The sequence below is a fragment of the Nyctibius grandis genome, chromosome 3 (genome assembly GCF_013368605.1).
Source record: "Nyctibius grandis isolate bNycGra1 chromosome 3, bNycGra1.pri, whole genome shotgun sequence".
In the NCBI taxonomy this organism is placed as follows: Eukaryota; Metazoa; Chordata; class Aves; order Nyctibiiformes; family Nyctibiidae; genus Nyctibius; species Nyctibius grandis.
Genome location: NC_090660.1, coordinates 75,813,236 through 75,837,466, shown reverse-complemented (window position 1 = coordinate 75,837,466; position 24,231 = coordinate 75,813,236). Strand labels below are relative to the sequence as shown.

Here is a 24,231-nt window from a genome sequence, read left to right as displayed (position 1 = left end):
CCCGAGTTGCAATCCCCATTCAGCCCTTGCTGGAGTGCTGGCAAGACCTTCTCTTTCCAAGGTACACAACAGGTATCTCCCCTTGAAAATATCACTTGGGGGAACATTCCCGTTTGAGAATCACTCTGGCAGTCTGTGACACGTGGACTTTTTAGGAGAGGCCTCCTGTACACACTGTGAAGTTCCTTAGATCATAAGAAGGGCAATAAAGCTGGTGAAGGGTCTAGAGAACAAGCCTTATGAAGAGCGGCTGAGGGAATTGGAGAAGTTTAGCCTGAAGAAAAGAAGGCTGAGGGGAGACCTTATCACTCTCTACAACTACCTGAAAGGAGGCTGGTTGTTAGTCTCTCACATAACAAGTGATAGGATGAAAGGAAACGGCCTCAAATTGCACCAGGGGAGGTTTAGATTGGATATCGGGAAAAATTTCTTCACTGAAAGGGTTGTCAAGCAGTGGAACAGGCTGCCCAGGGAAGTGGTGGAGTCACCATCCCTGGAAGTACTTAAAAAATGAGTAGATGTGGTGCTTAGGGATATGGTTTAGTGGTTGACTTGGTAGTGTTAGGTTAAAGGTTGGACTTGATGATCTTAAAGGTCTTTTCCAACCAAAACAATTCTATGATAATAAACAAATGGAAGAAAAATTATACCAACGCAACATTTAGTCTGAACGATGAGACAACTCAAGGCAGACAATATTGTGGTTGAATGTATAAAGAATACCAGGGATTCTTGTTCACATCGAGAGTGGGTGAAGTTTTAAATCAGGAAATATTTTGAATTATATCAACATTATTTTCTTATTTCATAGACATCTGTGCAGCATCTTCTAACTTTTGCGATTCTCATATGACTTCACTATCTTCCTGTTTTAAAGACCCATCTTTATTTCACTCCCTAGTCTAGTATTCTAGATAGAGAGCAGGAGAATACAGCTCGGTCTTGAACAAAGTCTGAAATCAAGATCCACTTGTATTGCTACAGCTACAGAACTTCACTTTCGTCGCTGGGCAGACAGAAGAAAATACTTGCTCCATTTAAAATAACGGCTTTTTCAATACGCTTCTTTTGTAGAAATCATTAGCAGAAACAAATCCCAGTGCTGCTGTCCTAAAACCCGCTGGTACGTGCCCTTCAGCCCACGCTCCACTAGAGGACACTGCGATCCCACTCGTGTCCCTGCGGGGATCCCGGCGCTCACTTGCCGGGCAGTGACAGCCGAGCAGAACTGCGGCCCGAGAGCAGCCACGGCCCTGCGGTGCCCCATGGAAGAGACGGCTGTCACCAAACGGCGAGTGACTTCAGTGTCAACGAGGCAAGGACATCACTCGCTCTCACCGTCTTAGCAAATAACGGCACCGCTTGATCTGCGGCTGTCACCGGGTTGTCATGTCCGGGCAGCGCGATAGGTGGCACCAGAGCATCACCACCGCCACCACCGCCACCGCCACCACCGCTGCCACTGCCACCACTGCCTCTACTGCCACCATCACCACTGCTACTGCCACCACTGCCACCATCACCACTGCCACTGTCACCACCGCCACTGTCACCACCGCCACCGCCACCACCACCAACACCGCGAACACCGCCACCACCGCCACCATCACCACCGCCGCCACCACCACCACTGCCAACACCGCCACCACTGCCACCACCGCCACCATCACCACTGCCACCACCGCCACCACCGCCACCACTGCCACTGCCACCACTGCCACTGCCACCACCACTGCCACCATTGCCACCGCCACCACCACTGCCACCGCCACCATCACCACTGCTACTGCCACCACCACCACTGCCACCATCACCACCGCCACCACCACTATCACCGCCATCACTGCCACCGCCACCATCACCACTGCTACTGCCACCACTGCCACCATCGCCACCGCCACCACCACCACCATCACCACTGCCACTGCTACCACCGCCACTGCCACCACCGCCACCATCACCACTGCCACCATTGCTGCCACCACCACCACGACCGCCACCATCACCACTGCCACAACCACCACTGCCACCACCACCACAGCCACCAAATCCACCACCAATGCCACCGCCACCGCCACCACCAGCCTGAAGACTATTCCTTGCTGTGATCCAAAGGATAAATATTATTGTTATTTTCATCATTATTACAGAGGCAATTATGTAGAACCTGACTGCCAATTACGGCTGTATTCATTAGACATGGAGGTGAAAGCAAGAGTACACCGGTAAGCCAACACTCTGCCAGTCATTTCCCCCCTGCTCTTTGCCTCAGAGTCCAAGAGATCAGATAACACTTACTTTGCGCATTAGGGTTTCTCAAGAACTGCCTTTGATTTTTCCTTTGGGTCCTGCTGTTTCGGTAATCAGTGTCTCCACAGTTGCAGTCTTTGTCTTTACTGCTGTACCCCCGGGAGTGTATGCTGCGGGTCCTTTTTCTGATGGCGAGTATGTCGCTAGATACCTTACACTTGTGAATTCGAAGTTTGCCGGAAGCATCCTCTGTGCACTGCCACTTCTGTGAGAGAGAGAAATAAAGATGATTTTCACGCAGCATTCCAAACCCCTGCTACTTTCAGGTGGATTGTAAAACAAGACAGGAAAATGTCTTTAAAAATTAAGCAGTTTCCCAAATAACAAACTGGGAAGGGAAACATTTCAAGGGACTAAATTCACTCACATTCTTTTCAACATCTCTTTCATGCTAGGCAAACATAAGCTTGAATGAAATCACTGCAAATCGGCATTAAAAAAATACAGCCCAGCCAAAAGATATATAAATCAACAGTATCTAGACTAAACACATCCCTGAAAGGAGCAAGTAAAAAGTCTTAATTTACTGAGCCTCAGAGTACAGCTGACAGGGCTGTTTTCACCAACTCTTTTTTTTCTTTGAAAAAACAAACTCTATTTCTTTGTTCTGTGACTTGGAATTTCTAACATGATTCAGGGGAAAATAAAAAATACCCACAGATGAAGAAGGACTGGTTCAGTTGTAGGGTTCAGTTCTTGGCAAAGAAAAGGACAAATTGTGGATGTGATTTATAGAAAAATACATAAACCACTAACAACATGCAGTTTATTTCCTTACCAGTGGTCAGATTTAGGACCTGCACCCTAACACAAGCCCTTGCAAGCCATGCCACTCAGACCTGCAAACATTGCTGTCTCATTATATTTTATGTGAGAAAGGAGGAGCCTGAAAGCGCGATAGCCCCAGCCAGCCTCCCTACACCCAGCAGGTGCAAGGGAGGGGAGGAACCTCAGGGATAGTAAACAAATAAATTAGCTTGGATAAACTCCTTTGGATACCTAAGTCTTGAGATTTGTATCAGCCTTGGGAGAAAAAGGTGCAGCCTGGATGGAGTACCTGTAAAAGGGATCGTACACGTGCTGAGTATCAGACCAAGTGCAGGAGAATGAGAGGAAACAGAGTTTTTTCCAGCTTGTCTGCACAATATCTGTCTGACTTGATTATCAACATCACTGAACCAGATGGAAGATTCCAGGTGCATTTTTCCAGTGGATCCCACTGCCTTCACATTTCAAATTAAAAAGCAATTGGGACTTTAATTTCCTTTCCACACTGAACTGTCTTAAAAAAGCTAAACATAATTTTTTTTTAAAACATGAATAGGTGCTGACAGATCAGAGCTCCTTTGCCCATGTCCAAAGCTTGCCATATATGGCTGCTGGGTTATAGCTGGCACTTGTAACACCCTACACAAGCTAAGAAGCCTGTGAAGATTTTAAGTCAGTTGTAGTCCAAATAACAACAGGGAGAACTAGAAATAGCCATGTTTATTTATCATTTGAATTCAGCTATAAATTACTATTACCCAGTGAGTTTTGTGCACTTGTGCATCTTAAGCCACAATGACCACACTTTGCATACAAAGCAAGTAAGTTTGGCTGAATAATATAGAGGACAAAACTTAATAATGCTGTTGATAACTGGAACCTTTTAGTTGCAGTTTCGGCTAAGTTTCCCTATAATGCTTCCTTTTTTGGTTCCCGTGACTGAGTAGCGTAGCTTTCTCTTGCCTCAATAATAATAAGACGACAGCTAGATGCTGGTCCTAATGGAGTCCCAACTTAACTAATTTTTGAAATGGACACCAATATCAGAGCACACACATTTTGGTAAGTCTCTTCCGTTAACTGCTTCCATTAATGGCTGCTCTGGACTGTTTTGGGGGTGCTGTCAAGCTCATTGAAGAATGAAGAAAAAAACCCTAAGCCTCAGGTAGATTTGCTGACCCGATAACCTGAGGAGTGAGCTGATGTGGCTCTGAACCGCAGCACCGTTAGAGCACTCTCCAGCCTAACACATGGGCTGAAATAAAAGATGGATCCCATGCTCAGAGACTTTGCCTGTGGGTTGGCATGACTTTGATCCCAGAACACTAAGCCATGTGTAAAAGGCCATAGACTTGCGCACCTCTGATGGCTGAGAAACCACACTCGTGCCCAGACTTTCAGTGTAAACCTACACCTACAATTGACAAGGTGACTTTCTACAAGTAAAGTTGTCCGAGAGCTGTAACACTTTGCAGGGTTTTATTCTGCAATAGCATGTGCACTCTTCTGACCGCAGCAAGAGAAGATTGTTGCAGGGTGAGAACTGACTGCACCACTGTATTTCCATGTAACGTGTTTACTGGGTACGCGTTACATTTATAAACATATGGCACTCGTTTTTAATGAGTCTCAAAAGCACCATTTTAAAGTAAGTACTCTCTTTGTCTAACATTAATTATAGCAAGAGGTTCCTGGAGTGGCTTCAATAGCCATTTAGATAATTTTTAACAGTATTATGACTAACATGGAAACAAGACTCTCTGTCTAGTGCAAGCCAATAACAGTTCTCTGTTTAAAATTAATTAAAAAAGGGATTAAATGTGATTCAGTTCCTCTTTTTTTTTTCAATTTTACTTTTAGAAGTGTCATTATAAAGATGCTTCAGAGTTCTAAGAAGGAATTTTTAGACTAACTTTCCTGAATCCCTGCCCGTGCCAGCATAATCGGGCACTGAGCGTGCATTATGCAGTAAGTCATAATGGTCCTTCTGCTCATCTTTAGATCTATAAAATGCATTAATGCACATAAAAGAAGATTCCGACTGATGCACTGCCCCTTCCTCTCCCCTGTTTTCTACCTTCCTTCCCACTATGAATACCAAACTATTCTTTGAAATCCAGGAGTATTAGGTTTGGTTTCTGGGTCCCCATTTCTCCATCAATAAAAAAATATTGGCACATACACAAGCTAAATATGTCTTCATTAAATTTTAATTTGTATATTTTTTTTATTTTCCCCATGTTTATCCTTCTCGTGGCAATGTTTCACAAGACACCTAAGCTGATCTAACTATTCACTGTTGCCATAGGAATATGGGATAGTCCCTGCTTCTGGCTGCGTGCTGACTTAGGGACCCCTGTGCTGATTTATCCTCTCCCTCAGCAGGAGAAAAGAGGACTAACTCAGAACTAAAAAAAAAACAAACCAACTAATGGGACAGGAAAAGCAGGACCCTGCCATTTGGCTGAAACAAGCTGTTATATTGTTTCAGTCATGTTGTGAAACTTAAACCTGTGTCAGTCTTTTTCCCTGTCATTGACTCATCTCTTCTTTCTTTCATCTCATTTCATCACCTAGCCTCCAGCAATTATTTTCCTCTCACCTCAGCTCCCCATTTCCAGTTATCCTTCCACCTCAATTTAACTTCAGAGGGGAAGCAAACATGAATGAGGATCCTTAATACCCCCACACCAACGGAGTCTTGAAACCCCCTGCCTGAAATCTGGTGGGACTATCCTGCTGTGAAGGGCTTTGCTGGTTCACAGCCGCTCCAAACTGAAGCAGGGTCTGTTCTGCACATGCACTTGGGCCCCAGCTGACTCCGCATGTGCTGCCTGCCAGCTCTTCCCAGAGCACCCACCCTGCCCCTGGCAGCAAATTACAGAGGCATCTTAGGAGAGGTAAAGGTGTGAAAGGACTGAGCATCCTATGAGGAGCGGCTGAGAACTTTGGGTTTCTGTATTTCGGAGAAAAGAAGACTGACGGGTGACCTCATTGCTCTCTACAGCTTCCTGAGGAGGGAAGTGGAGAGGGAGATGCTGATCTCTTCTCCCTGGGTTCCAGTGATAGGACACATAGGAACGGTTCAAAGTTGTGCCAGGGGAGGTTCAGACTTGACATTAGGAAGCATTTCTTTACCAAGAGGGTGGTCAAACACTGGAAGAGGCTCCCTAGAGAGGTGGTGAATGCCCCAAACCTGCCAGTGTTTAAGAGGCATTTGGACAATGCCCTTAATAACAGGCTTTAACTTTTGGTCAGCTCTGAAGTGGTCAGGCAGTTGGACTAGACGATCATTTTAGGTCCCTTCCAACTGAATTTATTCTATTCTATTCTATTCTATTCTATTCTATTCTATTCTATTCTATTCTATTCTATCATTGGGGAGCTCAAGCTGCTTTAATCTCTGCCAAACCTGAAGCTTAAACACATAAGTATACGTGCTTGCTCCTCTGTGGGGAGGCAAACACTGGACTGGAGCAGGACTGCAGCAGGAGCTTTTCCGTGGATGATGTCATTGGCATGATGCATTTTCCTCTGGGGGTAGAAGTTTGCCCTTATAAAGTCATTTCAAAAGCAAAGGGGAGCAAATGGGCTGGTTAAAAGGGTATTGTTTGTACTTGGTGGCTTTGCTTTGTGCTGCTGCTGGCAGGGCTCCAGTTGTGACAGAGCTACACGAGCAAGACAACAGCAAATGACTTGATAACTACCTTAGGTCTCAGTTTCCTGGTATTAATCAGTTTGTGCCACTGCCTTCAAATTAAGTAAGTCTATTTCATTACTGAATATAATTAAGGCATAAAAATATACATTCAGCATGAATCATTGTGATGTGCTGCACTGTAAATATCCACTTAAGCAGGATTTCAAATCAACTTTGTTTAGTTAATAGACTGTGACAGCTTTGAGAGAGTTCCTGCCCCCTTATATAGAAGGGAAATTAATTAGACAATTCATGAAAGGTGTCTTAAGAGTAGGCAAACTAAGGGTTTCTATGAAATGTAATTACCCAGTATTTGCAGTAGACACTTCAGCGTTAAATATCTTGTCAGATTTTGTCACAAAGCTATGAAACCCTGAGAAACATGCAATCAGAAATATAACAGGGCAACAATATTTTTACATGTGCTTTTTCATTTTGGTAATGTATAACTAACTGAGTATTATTGCTCAGCCTAGGGAATGTTAAGACAAGGCATGAAAAGGAAGACCTCATGAATTTAAACATGTCCTCAAGATCTCATTTCCCTTTTTTCCTGTTTCAAAAGGTATGATCTAAATTTGAAAACAGTTTAGATGAAAATAGCATCATGGGCTGTGTATGGGTGTACCATTTTCCTCTATTAGCAGTAACCAGATCTGTGTGAGTGTCAGGGGACCTGATGGGATAATACTGGTAAGGGAGCCTGGTTTAGGCCTGCTACTGCAACAAGAACTGAGTCCTGTTTTTGCTTTCTCTGTGCAATCCAAAGAGGCCATGTCACACAGCATATTGAAAAGTGCCCTGTAATTAGTTGGCTATGGTAAATACCACAGAGCAGCAGCAGCTTATTTCTGCTGAACTGGACCTGAATACTGAGAAATGTTTACGGGCTAAGGCCGTGCCCTCTATGCATTCCCACAGAGCAGTCATGAACCCTAGTCCTGACCAAGGCTCCTAAATGCTCCTGGAAATATTAATCTGTGTTGTTATATCTCAGCAGTATTTGAACATCGCGCGCGAGTGCAGCTGTTTCACAGGGATGGTGTGCCAAGTTCACTCAGGGAACTTGGAATTGCGGCATTTTTGTGGGACAAAAATCTCCTTCTTCCTTTTATAACTGGGTTGGCACTGCCTGTAAGGGCAGATCCCAGTTTTTGCACCACTCCCTCATAACTGGGCCACCTTCTATTGAATCATGCACAGCTCCAGAGTCTACTGACGTGAATGTATTCAAAGATGGTTATTTATACACAGCCTTACTCCCTGAGAAAGTGTTCCTGAAAAGTGCAATGGTCAGTGGTTCAACAGATAGGGAAGCAATCTGTCCTATAAGAACTGATGTAATGTAGGGGGAAATATATGACAGACTTTAGAAATATATTCAGTTAAATGCACAGGGACAGAATTGGAGGAAAAAAAGAATTAATTCATTAATCACTGTACAACAGAAATAACTATATGAAAATTGCTGATTTTGAGCTACCTCACAGCATTTAAGAAATGGAAGAAAGGGAAAATAGCCTAGGAAGTTTTAAGACTACACAATTTCACATTCTTGACGTATAGACAAGATTGATTTTAAGTGTCGCAGTTATAGCAGTTCTCTAGTTTATAAAAAATGCATGGACTGCATTGTCAGCTCTAGAATTGTAGGCACTTAGGTCGAGACATCAAATATTTCACTTCCATAGCATTCTCTACCAAATCTATTAGCTTGTCTGTAGTTACAACTCAGCATCAACAGACCTCTGTTGTTATCCAATAAACATCCACTCTCAGGTGCAAACAAATAGGAGACAATGAAAAGGATAAATTTAGCCTTTCAGTTATAAATAACAACACCAATAATAATCAGTTACTATTGGGTCATATAAATTTAATTTGCACAGGACTTAGTTTATATTATATTTCACTGGATACTTTAAAATGGAAACTCTGCAAAAAGAGAACCTCAAAGGAGTACTATGGAAAGTGCTAAAAATGATTCTTGCATAATCTATGTTTTCTGTCTAAACATTTTTGGTACATAAAATTGCTTTTTAAGGTGCAATTCTACCAAAAAATCTTTCTGTTAGAGAACACTGATAAGATGGTGGTAAAAACGCTGAACACAGTTATTAACTGAAAGAAAGGAAACCAGTGAAACCAGTGATCTTCCCAGACTGGAATATCTCTGGATTTTATCCAGAATAGAGCTGGTACTTCAGATTAAGAATTGCTTAAATTTGAAGAATTGTCAAATCTGGAAAAAACTGCCCTCTGTTTAATAGGAAACTTAAATATTTAGGCTGAAATGTGAAATATTTAGGCTGAAATATGAAATACCATGCTTTGAAGGATTGTTTTTAGAGATAAAGGAACTTATCTTCATATTTGGTTTTAACTCAAACAGAGTGGTATTTTAACATGGAATAACAATTTCTGGCAATTCTTAGGAATTCTTGAGCAACTGTGTTGCAGGCATGTTTCTGTCAACTGTGAGGGATGACTCTGCAGCATCTAAAGAGAGCAATAGCTGCAAGAGCTGTTCATGAAAGCACGTGACTGGTCCCAAACACATATGCTTGCAGTTAAGCCTGTGCATAGATGCTCTGCTGAATTATGATTAAGAAAAGGTGGTATCAATGGGCAGGTGGCAAAGAAGAGCCAGCTTCAAACTAACATTCTGGTAAAAACGCCGAACACTAGTGTCTTTCGACTCTCTGCAGCTGTCGGGAGGTTGTTCTGAAACCGGGAGGATCCATGAGTGATGTTTATATACCATATCATAATTTTAGTTAGGTTTTAGTGGGTGCTCGGGGTCTGGCTGTCAGTTGCTGGACAGCCATCTGACACTTCTGGCCAGTTCTTACTGGCTTATGTGTTTTTATTCGTACTCCGCAGCTGGTCATAAAGCTGACCTTTACAAATGTATGGTCTGTGATATTTATTTTATGAGAACATAGATACTTGAGCCAACCAGACTACACCTAATAAGCCCCATTCTAATTTCCTTTACAATATTATCTGTAAGCTGATTGATGGCAAGTGTTCTTTTAGCATTACAAATAGACATGCTTTCAACTGAATGCTGATATGATAATGTGATAAATATGAATATGAACATTAAAATTAAATTATTACACTAGATTTTTAAATGGCAAAGGATATGTGAGAAATAAGAGGTATGTACAGACTACATAACATGCTCTTTGGATGAGAGCCAGAAGAATCTCGCGCATTTACCGCAGAGCTGATGCTTGGATTCAGCAACATGTCTCCAGTGACTACCTTGTAAAGCCTTAAATCACTGTAAAATGCACTGAGACCTAATCTAACTAAAATCTCACTGTATAGTCTTCAGGCATATTCTCCAAGTGGAACATTATTTCTTTAAGGCAGTTTTGGGATACACTTCCTCAGGAAGAGACACAATACTCTGCATCTCTAAAGCTGAGATGCATGAAAAAAGAGCACAAGGATGGTTAGTGGCTACAGCATTATACCTGTCTAGCTCATTTTGAGTTCATGGGCATGCATGTCAGACCAACACAGGCAGCACGATGCATTTTTCCATTCTGCTCACTGTCAGTGCTCGTTGGAGCTGGCAGCAGACCACAGGTCTTTACAAGTTGCAGACCTTTGCTGTTCACAAATTGGCAGGTATTGCTGAGCAGATGGTAGGAGATGTATGCCCATAAAATAAACAGACCTGTGTCTGGGTTTGGTTGCTGAGTCATCCAACCTAAGAGCTGAAATTTTAAACACAAAGCTTCACAGTCCTCATTTTGGGAGGGTGGCTTTTTTTTTTTTCCACTATTGGGAAAATTTTGAAATAAGGTTGTGGTTTGTGTAATTTTTGTAAGAGGATAAAAATGCATGTTTGGCTACAGATTTGATACTGATTATAAATAATGGATTGAACAGTACACTGGAGACACCCAGCCTGTCAGTCACAAGACCTCTAAAAAGTAACAGCTATCTGGGTAACAGCTATCTGGGAAACAGTGTTAAGTCCCAAAAGTCAAAATTATGCCTCAGGAAAATTCCTATGATTCAGACTGGTGGAGAGAAAAAGAATAAATACTTATGAATTAACTCAACTCATTAATTACACATTTAGGTAAGGGAAGAGAGAAAGAAAAAGTATAAATGAAAACACAGTTAACATGCTTTGATTTGATATTTGCTAAGTATCCAAAGAATTTCATGAGTGAGAAGATGGAGCGAGTTCAACAAAAATAACCTGCCAGAGGATTTAAGAGCAGCTTGCCTCCAAACCTCCCGAACTAACTTATATTCTCATCTCAGGTTATTTCAGTGGAAATCTGAGAGGAGATTTGTGTCATGATAAGGTTGTATTAACCCAGAGAAACATTTGTTCACGTGCTATTATTTCTGCTCTATTGGAAAATTAACAAAGTTTTAGTTAAAAGTTTGCACTGATTATTTCCCATTTTAAAACAACAGCAGCAGTAGCAATGTTGCAGATGAACAGATATTTCTGTACTGTGAACCTTATTACAGTAAAGCTGAGAGGGGAAATATGTATCAACAAAATATAAAATGAACCTGCAAACCATTTAAGTGCTAAAACCCATCAACAGTCACTACTAAACCAACTGTGCTCAATCAGGTGACCTCAGTGAGTAACACCACGTAAACTGGTGACAAATTTGGCATATAAACTACAAAGGAAACCTCCGGTTCCCATCATAACTTCTTGCAGCACTCTTTGGGATGTGAAGGAGGGACAAAGGAAACTTCTACCCTGCCCCAAGCCCCAAAGCTAAGCAGAGAGCCCACCCTGCTGCTGTTCCCTTTGCAGGGGGAGTGAACCTGGCCTGGGTGTGATGGGACAGGCTGTACTGTGGGTGAGCACAGGTCAAGAGCTGGGTCAGGGCGGAAGCCAAAATCTAGTCTGTATTCATATATGATACAGGCAGGTGACCCATAACTCACAAGACGGACAAAATTAACAGCACTTCCCAAGTTGTGAAGCTGAGGAGGAGGAAGAAAACATGAAATCCTCAAGTACAGGTATTAAGCAAGCAAAAAATTAAGAGCATGTGCAATTGCTTGAAGGAACATCTGGAGGTCATTTAGTCCAACCTCTTCCTCAAAGCAGGAACAATATTATTAGGTTTTGAAAGTATCCCTGAATGGACCTTCCACAGCCTCTTTGGGCTCCAGTGCCTAATCGCTCTTATGGTAACATTCTTCTCCACACACCTAGTCAGACTTTCCCTTGCTGCAACTTGTTGCTGATAGCCCTTTTGCTGTGCACCTCCAAGAAGAGCCTGGGTCAGTCTTCTCTCTAATTAGCCATTAGTTAGTTGAAGGGAGCAATTAGATTCCCCCTCTGCCTTCTGTTCTCCTGGCTAAACAAACTTCTGCCCCTCCTCAGCACTTCCTGACCATCTCTGGGGTCCTCCACTGGACTTGCTCCAGCTTACCGATGTTTCTCTGCTAATGGAGGTCCCAACCCAAATGCATCACTCCAGCTGCAGCCCTCAAGCACCAAGGAGAGGTGAGTAATCGCTTCCCATGACATGTTAGCTGTGCTCTTGCTAACGCAGCTCAGCAGGCACGGTCCTCTCCTCTGCAAGGGCTCACTGCTGACTCGAGTTAATGACTGGCTGAACATAACTCAAAAGTGAACATATCCATGCAGTTGTGCACATCTTGTTTCTGATATGCTCTCAAGGAGGTTAGTGAACTTTTGGAAACTGTCCTTCCATAAAGGGATTACAAAAAAATAGCAAGGGGAGGGTGATCTACAATGAAAGTGATGCAATCTGTCAGCGGTGCTAAAAAATGCAAATAAAAAAAACCATGGTGAAAGTAGTTTAACTTAATTTTGCATATGCATTTGATAACTATTTTTTCTTAATGAAGCAAAACTTTTTTTTTTTGGTAACACATAAGCCTTACTGATTTGCAGCTAAATGTAATCTATAATCTAAACTTCCTATCTTTTTTTGGCAAAGAGTCATTTAGAACTTGAAATTTTGAAACTTTTAATTAAAAAAAGTGTCTTTGTCTTTACTATGCCAAGTTCTTTTTTCTTTCTTTTATTTTTTTTTATTTAGCTGTTACTTATTAAATTGAAAATAAGCCGAAGCAATTATTTTACTGAATACCACGTCCTTGGAGATTTTGGAACAAGCAGGTCTCAGGATCACACCTCATTTTAATACAGGAAAAAAAAATTTTCTTCTTTTTCAGCTCCCAAATGCGTTCTATGTTTCAAACGAACTAGATATTGACTGAAGTAAATTTAAATGACGAACAAGCTCTAAATGTACTAGACAGTACCTTGGTGTGTTAATTCACCAAATACTTATTCTTTGCTCCAGACATTTAGCAGCAACTTCCCACAAACCAGTAATTTCATTATTTAAAAATCTGTCAGCGATCACTCATTCTACAAAGGTGATTCTAATTTAAGTGATGTTAACCGAGCCCCCCAGTTCAAGAAAGATAAGGAATTACTGGAGAGAGTCCAGCAAAGGGCTACAAAGATGATCAGAGGACTGGAACATCTCTCTTATGAGGAGAGGCTGAGAGAACTGGGTCTGTTCCGCTTGGAGAAGAGAAGACTGAGAGGGGAACTTATCAATGCTTACAAATCCCTTAGGAGTGGGTGTCAAGAGTAGGGGGCCAGACTCTTCTCAGTGGTGCTCAGTGACAGGACAAGGGGCAATGGGCACAAGCTGAAACATGGGAAGTTCCATCTGAATATGAGGAGAAACTTCTTTACTTTGAGGGTGACAGAGCACTGGAACAGGCTGCCCAGGGAGGTTGTGGAGTCTCCTTCTCTGGAGATATTCAAAACCCACCTGGACGCAACCCTGTGCAACATGCTCTAGGGGAACCTGCTTTGGCAGGGGGTTGGACTAGATGATCTCCAGAGGTCCCTTTCAACCCTTAACCATTCTGTGATTCTGTGATTCTGTAACTGCAACCAATTAGAGTAAATGTAGGAAGTATAATAAACCATCATAATTGAAATGAAGATTTTTTTCTATATATACACCTATGTAATTTAAATTAAAGATACTAATCTCAAAAGATAAAGTTAAGACCTACATAACAGTATTTCCTCTTTCTCTTTTCCAAGAGGTGCAAAATGACTAGGGGAAATCTGCTGGAGGAACCTCATATTAAACAATGGTGCCTCACATTGCACACTGGAAACCATCTGGGCTAAAGTAAAATTATTTGGTCTATTTTAATTTTCTTTAAGAACTTTTCTACATGGAAAAAATCCTTCAGACATTTATTTTACACTGCAATGCCTCGCTGATGTTCATGTTATTTTCAATGTCGCTCTTTAAATTCACACCCTTCCTATTCTACATTGACTTCCCTGTAAGCACTGCATGTAGCCCAGAGAGAAACTACCGTTTTGCTGTCTGATGGGAGGCTTCTGTAGGCACGTTTAACTTCAGCATCCCTGCAAGAAGCCTTCAGGATGTTAGAAGTATCAGGGACAACTTTGGTCTCTGTTTAAGAAAATAATTTACATACACGGATAGCTAGGTCTGAAAATTGGTCTTAAGAAGGTCAGTTCAGCCCTGTCCTTCATTCAGCCATGAAGGATGGCTGCTCGGCTCTGTGGAGCTGAGCTATCTTCAGCACTTAAAGGACCTCGATGGGAGTTTGTAGGTGGGAGAGCCACTATCAAACACCATCGCTCTCGTAAGCTCCTTGCTGGCTCAATGCCTTCTCCCTCCACCCTTTGATCAAACAGGATTCACCAATATGGGATGGAAAGATAAGTCTGCTGCAGTGGGCTGGGAACAGGGCTGTGAGCAATGTTTCCTACTGCTCCAGGTGTGATATCTGGTCAGGACATTTAACCTTTTCTATTCACATGTGGAAAAGTAAAGTTATTCCAAACCTGGATTTTGGCATAAGAGGTAATAAATATAAGAAATAATTGCAAAGAAAATATTTTGGTATTTTAAAACTAAATATTTTAGCATCTAACAGTCTAAATGACTCCATTGATCTCCTTTAGTTTTTATAAAAATGTTCAGTTTTTCAAATTTAATCTCTGTTTACAATGGCAGTGTTTGAACTCCTGAAAACTTTGCCCTTGGGTGAGACTGTGATATTGTGTATATCCCTTCAAAAGTGGCCACATTTAAGGAGCATGTGTGAGGTGAGAGCTGTGGCAGAGGACCTCACCGAGGATGTGCCAGCCAAAACATATTCCAGTCCAATCTGGGATTAACCAAGATTTACTGTAACGCTACGCTCTAATGAAGGAGAAGGGGAAAAGTAGGGACAGAGCATTTGTCTAAGTGAGCAAGCTCTCCCCAGCGCCCTCCGGTTTGCTGTGCAGAGCTCTACGTGCCCTGGGCGAAGCACCATGGGTGGCTGCAGATGGGAGCAGAGCACAGTGAAGGCTTTATGCCCCTGTTCAAAACAGCTTTCCGATATTTCAGCGCCAGGTCTACAGCCGGCTGCAGCACTCTGAGCAAACATCTGAGGGAAAGGCACAAGTGCCTGCCTGGGAGAAATCTCCTCACACTCCTCCAGGGAGGTGTATGGGTACAGGGATGGAGACAGAGGGAGAAGACAGCAGGGAGGGCACGAGCTGCTGCCTGGGGCCCCCAGCATGTGTCTGGTTGGAGATGGTGTCGGTGGGAAGGCATACCACTCCCTTCCACATCTTCCCAGCAAATTCATCTTCATATGCTACTGTAGGTATAGTGTTAATTCAGAATGGATTGAAGAGAATGTGGGGTCAGATTAAGTTTTTCTTAAGTTAGTTCCCTCCCTGTATACACACTACAGAGCTGCAAGTGTAAGCGTACTAGTCAGGGGTGCAGTAACTTCTGGTTTTGCAAGCAGGCAATTAAACCTTTGTATCAGTCAGGCATTACACTGAAATCATTAAGGCTACGAGAAGAAAAAGCAAAGCTTGGGTTATGGGTATCACTGTCTGATTCCTTACAGTGACCTTAAACAGCAAGCGTTTCTGAGCAAGGGGACCCTTCTATTAAAGGTGTTTCAATAAATAATAAAGCATGATGATTACCAAGAGTGTTGTCCGGTTGTTCATCCCAGCAAATGAAATCATGTGTAACTGTAGGACTAATCAGTTTGCTTCAGTAATTCTGAATTAGCCCAGTGAGTACAAGCTTTCACTGCTCAAAAAGGTTCCCTCCCTTATTCATAATTATCATCGAATTATCTTGCATATTTAGCAATACACTGAATCAAAGAAAAAGTAGTCATCTAATGTTATATTTGAGCATGGGAGTTTTACCATAAGCCCTGTACAAAGATAGCTAAGGACCAGACCTTCAACACATTAAATTAGACTGTTTCTTAGAGCAATTTATGTCTCATTTTCTTTGCTCTAAAGATATTCAGAATAATGGTCTTTAGCTATCTTCCAAATGCCATATTCTTCAAATTCTTTTGACCCGTAGCGAAAAATAGGTATTTCCCTTTGGCACATAGAAGACTGTAGTTGTTTGTGGCTTACCTGTCCTGGTTGTTCACAAGCTGTCTGGTATCTTGCTTGTTGGCATAATTCTTTTACTCTCTCATATTTTGGTAGTTGATTAGACTGCTGAGTGTTTTTGTTGGCTTCCTCCTTCTTGCGTAGAAATTTTCTTTAAAGAAATAAATTTGAATATTTTAGAAACATTCTTCTAAACTCTAGAGATGATGAATTTAACTGGAAAAGCAAAGCTACTTGAAGATTTAATGTTTTCTCAGGGAAAAAAAATTCCCACGTTTCTGTTACTGACCTTCAATGTAGGTCATGTAGTGAAAAAAAGGCTCAGGTGACTTGCTGGAAATTACACAGAGAGAATTAAGGGCTGCTGAAATATGTCTAACTGATACAGTTCAGCACCATTCATACATAAATGTACGTTCTTTCACAGAAGCAAAACACGCTGAAGCAGTACTTGCCTGACTGAAAAACCCAGCTGAAGAGACTAAAGGGCTTCCATACTCATTCAGCACTATCTTGGCTATTTCTTATATATTACAGTGTGTCTTATATGCACTGTTTTGTATTACCTCACACAAGATTTCTATAATCTGTAAAGCCATAAAGTGCCACAAGGAAATTGCTGCAAAATTTTTACTCAGAGAAAATTTTCACAGCATTAATTGGCAAGGTTAGAGGGTGTGAAAAGAGGAGCAGTTACAGTCATAAATCTCATTTACACATAAGTCTTTTCTTAGCTAGAACAAAAATAAAGAGTACGTCCAATATGTGATGGAAAATACAAAATCAGTTCATAAGAGGATTCTGCACAGCTGGATTTGAAACAGATATTTGGAAAGAAAATTAGTCAGATGACGACATAAGTGGTCACAAAAACAATGCTAGAGAAAGAGGAGGTACAGGCTAGGACAGTCATCAGAAAAGTATGCTGTCAAATGTCTTCAGAGGTAGGGATTTGGGATCACAGCAGTTTGCAAAGCCAGTGGTGGGAAACTAGGAAACAAGTCAGGCCTGTTAGTTTGCTTGCAAAATTTACTACTTCGCTGACCATAAAAAGGAAGAGGAGGGAGCAGAAAGGAAAGCATGTACAAGAGAGTGTTCCCAGCAGGCAGGCTCTCCCAAAACTCTCTCACCCCTAATAATTACCCTCTTTCCACCAGAAATGTGTCACGCCAAATTTTGGTCTTCTTGTTTGTTCGAAACCTGAAAGCAAAATAATAATATTTACTGCTGGCATCTATATATAGCACTGCTAGTGTTAACAATTTATTTTTGAAAAAACAACTCTCCACTTATATATACCTGCAATTTTATAGATGTGCTTTTTAAGAGACTCTTCAAATGTGAAAGCTGTGGTTGTTGGCATGACACAGCTCATTTTCACAGAATCTTTTTCCACTCAGTTGTTGATTGACTTAGGTGTTTGCTTCTGAACTGGCTAAAAAAAAATGCTGGGACCCACCTGTTTCCTGGTCTCTCCAAGTCCAGAAGCTTTAGGACAGATTTGCCATCCATATCTGGAGGTGTGTCAAGTCCTGCTATATCCAGAATTGTTGGAGCAAGATCAATATTGAGAACTATTTGAGGTACTCTGCAAATCAACAGAAAAGGTCATAGTTGTCATGTGTTTGATATGTAAGTCTTCACATTCTCTTGGAAATAGAATGGTAATTAATGTTTATCAGGGCTTTGAAGATGTGAAGCTCTACAGAAGTGCCAAGTTTAGAAAATCTCCTTTGAAGGCTACAATGACAGGCCAGTACTGCAGATTGTCATCACAAAGAAAAAGCTAAGCACAGTAAAACAAGGAGGTGCAGTAACCACTACTCTTATGTCATTGACAATGAGGGCATGATGCCATCCATTCTGCTAAACCAGAAGGTGAGCAGTAAAGATGAGTACCTACTTTTAAAAACAAAACCTAAAGCCTAACCCTACAGGACTACACATTATACAACTTTCACATCTGCATTATAACTTATTAATAATATGCAAAATGAAAGATTTGCCTCTTTGTAGGACTCATTGCTCTACAACAATAGGACATCCTTTATGAAATGAAACTAGACAGAGTGATAATTACATGCTCTTAGAAACATTTTACATTAGGCTTAACAGCTCTGCTAGAGACATAAGAGAACGTACACTGATCCTGGCTGTACATTTGGACCACGAATAAAGAAAGGAACTCGAATATCAAAGTCATATGGCATTGACTTCCCCTTGACCAGTCCGAACTGCCCGATATGATAACCATGGTCAGCAGTGTAAATAATGTAGGTATTCTCCAGTTCTCCCATCTCTGCAAGCATTTGGTATAACTGCAACACAGCATAGGAAAAACTCTGAATTAAATGTAGCAAAACATGTTTTGTGCATAATCATGTATAACCGTTACTTTACTCCCTTAAATACACCGAACCAAACATGACATCAATGAGGTTGTTGAAACAGACATTCTGGGGATAGGTATTTTTACATCTCATCTTTACTGTGCTGTTAAAAAATTCAACTTAAAATTTCAATTCACATTTGACAAAGGGGAAAGTTAGGTCCAGAAAATTAAAACAGCAAAATATGTTAATACTCATTATATAGTTGTATATAGTTGCATTAGTATGTCCAAAAGTCATTGTGTACTCAAACACAGCTTGGGAAAAAAGTCTGCTACAGCTTTAGGGCAAATGGTACTCAGATTTGATTTACTGTGTTAGTCTACAACTTTCTCATTTCTTACAGTTGTGGGCTTGGGAAAAGGCTGTAAATTTTTATTAAAGTTTAGAGAAATCTCTCTAGGGGAAGATCTTTGGTCATGGTGCTTGATTTTTGAACAAGAAGTCATGCAAAGTACACCTAATAGTTCATGTATCATATTACCTACAATTAGCTGTACACTGCATTGCCTAACTTCTGCAAACACTAGCAGACTGACACTTGAGTTGGTGTGATTTGCCAATTGCCAGATTTCAGCTGAAGGATGAACTGTGAAGGGAGTTTGTGAAATGAATAGAAGTTGTCTTGTGTGCACCTGTGTCTATCCATGTGTGCACACAGGTGATGCATCTTCTGTTAATACCAGGCTTTATATTAGGCCCAGTGACTTTTCCCTTTTTAAAAATCATCAGTTTATTCACCCAGTAATTGCAGAATCACAGAATCACAGAATGTTAGGGATTGGAAGGGACCTCGAAAGATCATCTAGTCCAATCCCCCTGCCGGAGCAGGATTACCTAGATCATGTCACACAGGAACGTGTCCAGGCGGGTTTTGAATGTCTCCAGAGAAGGAGACTCCACAACCTCTCTGGGGCAGCCTGTTCCAGTGTTCAGTTACCCTCACTGTAAATTAGTTTTTCCTCATATTTATGTGGAACCTCCTGTGTTCCAGCTTGCACCCATTGCCCCTTGTCCTGTCAATGGATGTCACTGAGAAGAGCCTGGCTCCATTGAAAGAATTGAAAGAAGCAAGCGAGGAGCTTGGCACTATGTTGCAGAGAACATAAACAGAATTCATTTCTACTGAGGAAATATGACGTAATTCTTTGTAGGCCAGGGGCTTTCCCCAGGCTATGGTTGGTGAAGGTGAAGAAAGAATTAATTTCATTTTGTAATCAACTAATAAGATTGTATTCACAGTAGTTTCTTGAACTCACTCTTTCCATAGAGTCGTCAACTGACATCAGGGTCTGAAGTCTTTTGCGCTGCAAGACATTTGTAAACTCCATGTGGATAGGCAGCATGGGCCCTGTGTACTGCATGATCCAGTGCTTATCCATGTTTGGTGCGTAGTTATAGCTGGGAGTGCTGGGAGGAAAAGAAAGGATCTGAAAAGTTGTGCAGCATCACAGGCATCAGAGCAAAATGGGAACTCCTCTAACACACGAATAGTCAACAAACAGTTAAATCATATATTCCATGTAGTAGCTGCTATTCCTAATGTAAAATATCACAAACATTACTTCAGTGGCTTCCGAGCTTCACTAGTTCATACATTACTCCCTCAATATTTTTTAACCACTTGCTGAGCTTTCTTTCAGGCTCAAAGACCACTACCAGATCCACGTTAATATTTGGGGTATGCCAAAACATGTTTCTCAAAAGAATCTGTAATTGTTAAAAATGCTCATCTGAATGATGCATCCCATAAAGATAAGTAGAAAAAAGAAGAAAGTCAGAAATCAAAGATGACTACCTCCCCTTAGCATTAATGTAAAATGCCCTGATGCTTCCAGTGGGGAAATTACCTTTATATTAGCACAAGTTCAATGAAACTCACAAGAAAGATATTTTTCTGTGGGATAAAGAAATTTAGTAGTCAATAGTAAGATAAGAACAGTAACACCAGTGTTATCAGTTTTCAAGATGCCCCTAAGAGCAAAAGCACTAACTTTTTTCACCTCCCCATCACCAAAGGCAAGTGCAGGCATTGCCAGGTCTCCGAGTACACTCTTCTGGGTCTGGCTGCCTGGGCACAGGGGCAGCTCTGATACAAAGCCATGCTGTGGCCTTGAAGGAGAGAGCTGAGAAAGTGCTGCAACCAGCGCCGTTGACTCCAGACCCACATTCAGTCTCCATCACTTGCCCTTGGCCCCCACCTGAGCTACATCCCAGTGATGCTGGTGATGTGGTAGACATGCAAATTCTGCCCATAAAAAATAATGTTTATTTATACACTAAATACTGTGGAGGTATTATTTTCTTAATGTGAATGCAAAGCACAGTGCACTAGCAGCATAACATGGACTATGACAACAACATTGAACTAATACTCCTATCAATACTAGTACCAAGAAGAGGTATGGCACAGAGTCCTATTGAAGCAAAAAATGATACTTTAGGAGTTTGCACATCATCAAAGGAAAGACTTAAGAGAGGAGTTCTACCCACAGACGGTGAGTTTTTGAAGGATATCATATAAGAAACAAGAATACGTTCACAGATATATCATCTCTGAAGAAAAGGTACTGCAAAAACTATGTCAAGTAAATTTGCTGTACAGATATGCACAGCACAAAAGCTTTCCATCAATCCTGTTTTTATACCTAGTATTCATAACAACTAAAAGGTGAAGATAAACCACACGAAATCCATGTCCTGTAACGGTTTCAGCTATGTATGACCACTTCCCTTCTCTAACACTTGCAGAATCTAGGCTTTGAGAATCTAGGCTTTGCCTTTTTGATGAAGTTCTTTGGGTTTTATTTTTTCCCCATTTCTAATACACTGCACTACATGATACACGTATTGCAGCATCACCTTTGAAAAATAAACATAAATAGAAAATTCTTTTCCAGAATTTTTAGAAAACTCTTTTACAAGGAGTCACATGGAAAAGACGAGGGGTGATGGGTACAAGTTATTCCTGGGGAGATTCCGATTGGACACAAGAGGAACATTTTTTACAATGAGAACAATCAGCCATTGGAATAATCTCCCCAGGGAAGTGGTGGATTCCCCAACATTGGACACTTTTAAGATTCAGCTGGACAGGGTGCTGGGCCATCTTGTCTAGACCATGCTTTTGCCAAGAAAGGTTGAACCAGAAGATCCTCGAGGTCCATTCCAACCTGGTGTTCTATGATTCTATGAAAACGAAAAAATGCTATTGTGTGATTGGATTAATTTGATTCCTATGGTTCTCTTTTTATTTTATATGTGCATTACCCAGAGGTACATTTTCCCCACAGAAATGTTTATGTGTAGTTGTCCTTTCATAAGAGGTAGCACTGAACAATATTAGAACATTGTATACTGATAACTTAAAGTCACACCTTTGATCAGTCCTTCATTTAGCTTTCATTTTTCTTGACATGGTTGTATGTGATCACAGAACGGTGGAAGCAGTTCGTTTTACTGAAGCAGTTGATTTTACTATATTAGCTATAGTATGTATAACCTATAACTATATATTCTAAGGATAAAAATTGGCTGAATGGACAATGCAATAGACTGATAGTAAACTGCAATAAATTAAGGGAGTCTACATTTTAACTGGAGAATGTTTTTGAGAATTCAGGTAGAATTTGAGAAGTATGTATGTCTCTAGTACATACAGCTGGTTTTGACTAACCTGCTTAACAATTAGCATCAAGGGAAAACAGATGCGAGACAAAGGTATCATAGGATTTGTCAACATTTCCTTGAATACTTCCTTCCTAAGAAGTATGGAAAGGTTAGCAAAGACAAACATAAAGTGAAATTCCTTTTCTGTTGGGAACTCTTTTATTGCAGGTTGAAAAGTCAAAATTTTGACATTTCCCATGGTAGAAGTCTGATTTTTTAAAGACATGTTTATATTACCACAAATTTAATTAAACTGAGCCCAGGAGCAGAGTCCTCTAGGTTGTTGGCTAGCCAGCAGCCCTAGCAGATGGACTGATGGAGCCCTAGACCTTGAAGAAGCAAGTCTTAGGAGTTTTGGTCACCTATCAGGTATTAAGCACAGCAACAGAAAAGAAGGATGCTTCCAGTGCAAACTTTCGTCTGTTTCTTTGGAAGTTTGTCAAATGAGAGGTTTTCCCATGAAAGAGCTCAGTTTTGATTAATCGTCATTTTCCAGCAAAACCCTGCTTTTTTTCAGCGGACTCCTGAGTGCCCCCGCCATGGAGGGATGAGGTGGCTGTGAGCCCTGCTCAGCCGACAGCGCCGTGACAGCCGGCCGCTGTGCCAGGAAGGAGAGCCAGCTGCTGAAGCAGGCTCAGGTCTCATGTTCCCAGGCCATTGTCAGAAGTCTCCTCCACATAACGGATAGTCTTTAAAAGCAGCGCTCAAGGGTTTAGCAGGGCGGTTAAAATCTTTCACAGACACTTTCCAAATGCATTTTGAATCTTCTGGGTGAGAAATGCAGCAGGCAGAGAGTGAGCAGAATTTTCCTCCCAGACAATTCAAGGAACAGGACCTTCTGTGAAATATCCTGTGCCAGTGGCTGATGGAGAAATGTGAAATGGGTGTCCAAAGTGGAGGGGAAAGAGTACTAGGGAAGAGACAGAAAGGAATCCGAAAACCCCACAGCTTGTCTGTGTTCCCCGCACACCCCTCTTTGTTGTGCCTTGCAGAAATCCACCAGAACGACACTGCTTGCCAGGCACAAGACCTGACATTGCCCTCAGATCTGTCTACCTTTTTCTTTGGGTAAAAAATCCCAGAACAAGCACAACAGAGGTGAATTCTGAGCAGAATATTGCTGATTTCTGAAAACCTTTCCAAGCAGACATACCTCTTCCCTGTCAGTGATAACTGTTCATCACATTTTTTTCTCGAAGCAGTAGGAGATTATCGACTAAATGCTCAGTTGTTATAAGCCCTTGAAAGTCATCATGGCACAGTCTGTCACTGTTTCTATTCTTCCATTTTTGGGAATGGCTTTGCTCTGTAAAGTAACACAGCTGTCTACATTTCCTTGATTCCTCTTAGCACTGGGAATATAAGATTGAAGAAATGTACCCTATCTTCTACTGCCTCTTCTCAGTCATGGAGGCTATCTTGTCTTGAGCACATTTGTTGATCCATGATCAGCAGACAGTGCCAGGTACCTCTTATTTTCAGGTTGTCCATGGCCTCTATGTCTGGCAAGGAGCTACTGCTCACCTGCCTGTCAGTCTTTGCTGGGCTGCCCCTGAACAGCTCAGATGCTGCCCCAGAGTACAGTGAGGAGCAGTTTCTGATTTCAAGGTCATTCTTGCTAATTGATCAGCAAATAGTAAAGCACTTAAACTTCTGAACATGTGCCCAGAGACTGACTGAGAGTTCATTATTTTACGTGTTACAAAAATAGATATCATGAAAAAATGCTCCCATTCATGTAGGTGGGTTCTAAAATGACCAGCAACATACTACATGAATATTAAATCTGTAGAGAGGGTAAGGGTTGAGAGAGCAAATAATTACTCTACTAAAAAGGTATAGTATTTGTCATTCTTGTAGGCTATACTAGCTTGGGCAAATCTAGTTTGCTCAGTTGCTCACTTATATTTGTCCAACACATACTATGCAGA

The 24,231-nt window shown here is 41.4% G+C and overlaps 1 protein-coding gene across 6 annotated transcripts in view; it reads right to left on the bottom strand.

Annotated features, from left to right (window-relative positions):
* Positions 1-24,231, bottom strand: part of SULF1 (sulfatase 1) — a 222,340-nt gene that overhangs the window by 16,503 nt on the left and 181,606 nt on the right. For all 6 annotated transcript variants that reach the window (XR_011047795.1, XM_068396020.1, XM_068396021.1 and 3 more), the window contains 6 exons: positions 19,891-20,041; positions 18,384-18,559; positions 17,701-17,829; positions 17,385-17,441; positions 16,263-16,392; positions 2,299-2,515 (listed from right to left, as the gene is read on the bottom strand). Coding sequence is in view for 5 of the 6 variants with exons in the window: in XM_068396020.1 (XP_068252121.1) it covers positions 2,299-2,515; positions 16,263-16,392; positions 17,385-17,441; positions 17,701-17,829; positions 18,384-18,559; positions 19,891-20,041 (860 nt within the window). In the remaining variant the exon portion in view is untranslated. The remainder of the gene's footprint in view (positions 1-2,298; positions 2,516-16,262; positions 16,393-17,384; positions 17,442-17,700; positions 17,830-18,383; positions 18,560-19,890; positions 20,042-24,231) is intronic.